This window comes from Nanorana parkeri, unplaced genomic scaffold (assembly GCF_000935625.1).
Source record: "Nanorana parkeri isolate BGI_ZX_2015 unplaced genomic scaffold, ASM93562v1 scaffold150, whole genome shotgun sequence".
NCBI lineage: Eukaryota > Metazoa > Chordata > Amphibia > Anura > Dicroglossidae > Nanorana > Nanorana parkeri.
Window position 1 is genome coordinate 1,592,314 of NW_017306418.1, and position 6,000 is coordinate 1,598,313.

The 6,000-nt window shown below is 38.5% G+C and overlaps 1 protein-coding gene across 3 annotated transcripts in view; it reads left to right on the forward strand.

Annotated features, from left to right (window-relative positions):
- Positions 1–6,000, forward strand: part of NR3C2 (nuclear receptor subfamily 3 group C member 2) — a 309,620-nt gene that overhangs the window by 169,523 nt on the left and 134,097 nt on the right. For 2 of the 3 annotated variants that reach the window (XM_018554261.1, XM_018554262.1), the window contains exon 3: positions 4,996–5,135. In XM_018554261.1, coding sequence (XP_018409763.1) covers positions 4,996–5,135 — 140 coding nt within the window. Of the gene's footprint in view, positions 1–4,995; positions 5,148–6,000 lie in introns of all 3 variants that reach the window. The other variant, XM_018554260.1, reaches the window with a different exon arrangement.

Sequence of the window (6,000 nt, forward strand, 5' to 3'; positions counted from 1 at the left end):
TGTTGCCACTGGTAAATTACAGCAGGAATGTGACAGAATTAGTGGCCCAGGAGAGAAGCATGCACAGCGGCCACTGGTCTTACAAAGAGGAAACAAGTAGAGGTGCGTCGAAATAAAAATGTTAAAACCGAAACCAAACCGAAATTGAAAGTTTTTCATATTTTAAAAAATATTTTAAATGTTTTTATTTTATTTTACTTTATTTTTATTTTACTTTATTTTTTAGGGGCTTTCGGGGAAATATTAGGGGGTCTTAGACCCCTGATATTTCTCTTTTAAAATAGAACAAGAGATTGAGGACGCAGAGTCCTCAATCTCTTTTTCTGGAGCCTCTGTTCCTCTATACTGAGTGTTCCTGTTCATTTATAACTTGTGGAGATAGTATGTTTACCATGTCCACTATCAGGAATGAACAGGAAGTGATGTAGATCACTCCCATTCATTCATAATTGAGGACACAGTAAACATACCATGTCCTCAATTATTTACAAACACTCAGCTATCACTGAGTGTTTGTACCCGCTCTACATCCTGACACGCTGTAACAGGAGGTTGGGCGGTGCGGGAGGAGAGCTCAGCCTCCTGTGACAGCAAGGACAGCTGTCTCCGTCCACACCACCGCTCTCCTGATCTGTCACAGGAGGCTGAGCGATGCGGGGAGGAGAGACGCCGGACACAGAGCAGCGCCCAGCGGGGAGGAGAGAAATTACGGGTGCACCGCTTTTTCGGCCAAAAAATGGCACTTTCTGCATTTTGCCAAAAGTGCCATTTTTGGCCGATCTATCGGTGCATTCCTAAAAATAAGAGACACTGAGCTCTTATTATGCATGTATCTGACAGAGATTTCATAGAGGCTGCAGCACTGGATTACAAAAGAAGACCATATTTGTTAAAGATAAGCAATGAAATTTGAATATCTGCATTAAAATTTCTGCCTGGAGTTCAGCTATAATCTACACTTGGACAAAAGTTGGGCCCATGTACAGACTAGGCCTACAATCCAAGGGTCCTCTGATACAGGGATCAGTCTAAAGTCTAATCAGTTACTTTAACACACCACAAGTTTCTGTAATGCTGAACTGCTGTGAAGTCGTAGGCCTGGAAACTTTATGAAGTCCATATATGTGAGATGTTTATCATTGTTTAATATCTGCAAATTCTATTAGTTGAAACTATAGTCAACAGAATTTAACAGTTAACAGAAAATGATCAAAATGCTTAGATGTTAATGATAAAATCTTTCAAAAAATCTGATGGTTTTATATGACGTTTGAGGTGCATACTTGATAGATGCTGCTTCTACAATCTAGAAATCTGGCAAACCAGTTTGTGCAAGAGTAGTTGTGGATGGATGTCAGCTCCTGTGGCTTGGCGACCTCAGCCAGTTCTTTTCCAACAAATATGTGTTTGCTGAGTTTTAGAAAATGTTACAAATTTGGAGGAGCAACAATAGCAGGCTTCAAAATTCAGAATATTCAATGCACAGGATGATGCCAGTTCATAGTCATTGGATATCCACCGCTCTTTGCATAGTTTGGTTGCTTCAAATTTCAAGTCTGGTTTTGTGCTTCCATTGCTGTGCTGCCTATACAGAACAGGCTAAAAATTGGAATAGCTTTTGTTGAATTATGACACTGGTGATGATTACATACATTGTAGGGATGTTCAGATACCAGTGCAGATACTTGGCATTTTCACAAGAACCAACAGGGTTGCAGCTGGAACCTAGCTCTGGTGCTCCACCACTGTCCTGAAATCATTAGCCTGTATTGTTTTAGAAAAACTGTCACATGACAATAAACAAAAATGTATCAGTACTTGTACTTGAAAAAATGGTATCAGTGCATCACTAATATATATATTTATATGAAACAAATCATACATTAAAACAGGGATGCAAGAATCCCAGGAGCTTCGTATGCTCCTTAAAAATGACAGCTGCCTCCTAACTTTTGAATTTTTCTCTAGTCTTTGAGATGGAAAAGTATCTGTACATGTACCTGTCCTTGTACCGAGTACGGTACTTGGCATCTGAACATCCCTAATACATTGTATTGATAATGGTATTTTTTGGAGTAGTGCTTGCAAGCCTATTCATCAATTGCATTTTCAGCTGCTCTTTTTATTTAGACACATACGTAGCATGCTGCATCCCCCCAATTGTTACTGCAAACCAGTTTAGGGTAATCTTTTTTTTTTTGCAATATTATCTGTACTGTTCTGCTAGTGTACGTGTAGGTTTAAAATGACTACACTGAGATGAGCATTTTTCTAGTCAATGAGACAATAGAAAGGTCCATGGAGACCTTGTCAGCGCTGTTAAATAGTGTATCTTTAATCATCCATGTCCTAGAAATTGCTTTTAAGTAGTTCCTTTATCTTAGTAAAGGTTCAAGGTACAATAAACATGGAACTTAAATTGCATAAAACATGCAGCTTCACGCGTTTAAAGGTAATGAGGCTGATATACTAAAGGATTTGAGAATGTTCACACAATAAAATGTCTGAAGATTCACTTCAATGATCCAATCATGTAAAAAGATAATCCCTGTTTACTCATTTACTTCTGCACATGATTGAATATTCACTCAATAAATACATTCTCAAATCCTTTAGTAAATCAGCCTCCATATGTTCAATAACCTATTTATCTAGCTGTTTTGTCTTACCGTGTCAGACAAGTGAGCAGGGTAAGACAGTAATGAAAGTCTTCCTTTCAGCCATCCCTTTTTCAGTTTGCATTTTTCTAGTGGTCTTGGGCACTGTTACAAGAAAAATCATCCAGTTGTACAGCTACAAGGAACAGAGAAAGCACAGGCACAATGCTTTGAGCCCATAAACTAACTCATTTTGAGCATATACAGTTAGAATTATTTTGATTTGACATTGTGAGAATTAGCTAAACATTTGATCTTTTATGCACTCTATAGAAGTACAACTCAACTACATCATGTTCTCAGTTGCCGGACCTCTGTAGATAGTCTGCTGCGGATAGTCTGCATTCTAGCCATATCGTGATTGCCTCAGTCATGGTCAAGTGAAGTGTTTGGAAATCTATGTGACAGCATGCTGCAGACTCGTTGCAGGAGAATTTCATTTCAAGCCATCTGTGTATCCATGTTTTGCAGAGAACAGCTTTCTTGAACAGAATGACTGAATTTAAAGTTGAAGTGCAGTTTTGATGGTGTTATAAAATAATAATTGCATTTCCACACTATAAACGCAGAGGTGTCCAACCTCAGCTGACATTTTAGATGTAACAAATGGCGGCTTAAAGTATGTCTGTAAAAAGAACACAAAATGCCTTTGTCAATAGTATTAAACAATACCTATTCTAAAAGGTTAAACTTCCTATGGCGCTAATCACATAGCTAGAAACCTAGGTAGTTGATCATCTGCCCTTGAAGGGTAGCCTCAGAATTTGAATTAGCTAATATTCTCTGTCACCAGTGTTCCTGATACCAAATGCCTTTGTGTAACCAGCACTGCAGGAAGCTTGGATTATCTTTTTCTCCCGGAAATGTTTAAATTTTATCCTTTCTATTACCCATATTTAGCTGTAGCATTTGAGTATAGGTTCACATTACTAATTTTAGTAAAATGTAGCCAATCAAGCAATCTCACTTTGGCTTCATGCCTATAGCAAGCATATAATAAAACAAGTGTTCAGACAACTGTTGATCACTTGCTGTAAGGACTGTCACAAACAGCATCAAAGTGAAGTAGGAACTACATGTGACACCACAAAATCCATTTTTTTGTCTGCTAATAGGTCTTGTATGCCTGATACTGAGTCTAAATTTCAGCAAGCTGACTGAAAGGAGAATTAAGGGGAGAGTGAAAAACGCGCATTCCCATAATTCAAGCCGACCTGTGACACTGAAGCTGTCACAGGTCGGCTCTATTGATCGGGAAGTCAGCGAACACACACCGCCGATTGCGGTCTTCTCGATCCTCTCCCTGCAGAGAGCAGTGACTCTCAGTCACCGCTCCCCACAGGGATTCCTCCCCTCTCCGTTTCTCCAGCGCTGACTGGAGGAAAAGATGGGGAGGGGGCGGGCACCGCTGGCTTTGCCTCTAGAGAGGCAGAGCCAGCTCCCAATCAGCCAGCGGGGTGGATCTCGACAGTAATGTCGGGTTCCATCCCGGCTGTGGCGTGGCTCTGCGCTCACAGCATATAGCAGGCAATGGCCCTCTATATACTGAGATTTGGGTCACCGGAGGACATTAGTATATAATATGTCCTCCTGTGACTCTGAAGAGACCTATGGCCAAAAACGGTTAAGCCATAGTTCGCATGCAACAAATATATCAGAAATTGTTATGTAACATGAAAAAATTAATATATAATAATGATTTATAGCAGGATCTACACAAAGCAATTGTATGGTTTGGCCTCTTGCGGATGCTTCCTTTTTTACCCATCCATATAAATTGCCTTGGAGCTGATGCTAATTGCAAGTAGGAAAGGTCAGGTATGCACAATCTTGTAATCTTGTAGCCTGGACATCATTCAGTATATCGCAGTCCATTGCGTTTATTATTTATTCAGCAGCTTGCAGTTAATATGTCACTCCCTCCCCCAATTAAAACATTAAAAAAACAAACCTTTTTAAAGCAATTAGACAGGCAAATGCAGCTTGCTTTTGTCACACGTCGGCTCGAACTATGAGGATGACTGATTTTCACTCACCTCATAGTTCTCCTTTAACTTATACAGTACATTGATTATTGATATTTTTTATTTACTTTGTAAGTCAATTTCGAAACTTTTTGTTAAAGTTTTTTTAGTTTTTACCACTGTACAAACGTAAGGCTATGGTATACAGTAATGGGAGGGTATGTATGTGTTTGTGTGTTGGGGAAAAGAAGGGATGATAACAATATTAAAAGCAACAGACAAATATGCATGAATTAAAAGTATTACTTTATAAACAGAAAATTGTGATTTCTAAGTGTCATTGGGAGATAATGTGTATTTTATTATTTCTTTAGCTCTGCACTCCGGACCATGTCAACTGGATCATCAAGACCTTCCAAAGTTTGTTTGGTTTGCGGAGATGAGGCATCTGGATGCCACTATGGTGTGGTTACCTGTGGAAGCTGTAAAGTCTTCTTTAAAAGAGCTGTGGAAGGTAAATGTTCAAGTGGGTGAATATTTTTTACTATTTCTCTTTGTTGTTTGTTGTTTCGTTCTTGATGCATGCTAAGTGTGTTGGTCTGCATGGAAATGAATTGTCCAACACTACAGTGGTTATATCATCCATTGAAAATGTATAAGGATTGTTTGATCATTTTTGTTGAAGTTCTAAATAGCTGACATCTCTTTTCTTCGGTAAGCAGTTTTTAAAGGACACTAAGTAAGAAACAATGTGTGACTGACCATTGTTATTGTGTCAATAAAAAAAACCAAATCAAAATAATTTCCATCCTAAAGGTCTTGGGTCAATTGTTTCAAATTTTATTTATATCCTTTTGTTTGTATGTTTTAAATGTTTTTGTATGTGTTTTTACTATATGTATACAATCTTTGTTTAATGCATAACAAAGGATTCATAGACCATTATGAGTTATCTAAAAAGACAGCAGTAGCAGTTGGGTTTCACAACTGGCTTTGTCTGATTGGAACTTCAGACAGAGCTATCTAATAAAGGATGACTTCCTGCAATGGGATATTTCATTTCTGTGTGTGAATTGCAGCTTGTGCTTCTGAGCTCAGTATACAACATGCTGTTTACATCAAACTACTAAGCAGTCCCTGGAGCAAATGTGAAAAGAAATGTAAAGCACCACTTGCTGGCTAAATATTAATAGGCAATATTCAATATTTACCTGAAATATAATTATTTTTAAAATTTTATTTTTTTTCTTGTCCGTACCACACGTGAAGAAAATCATGTGCAAAACATATTAAACATTTATGTATACAAAATAATAAAAACTAAAAACATAGGGGGGCACATCCCAACCCTGCCCCCCCCCCCCCCGCCCCCCTCTCCC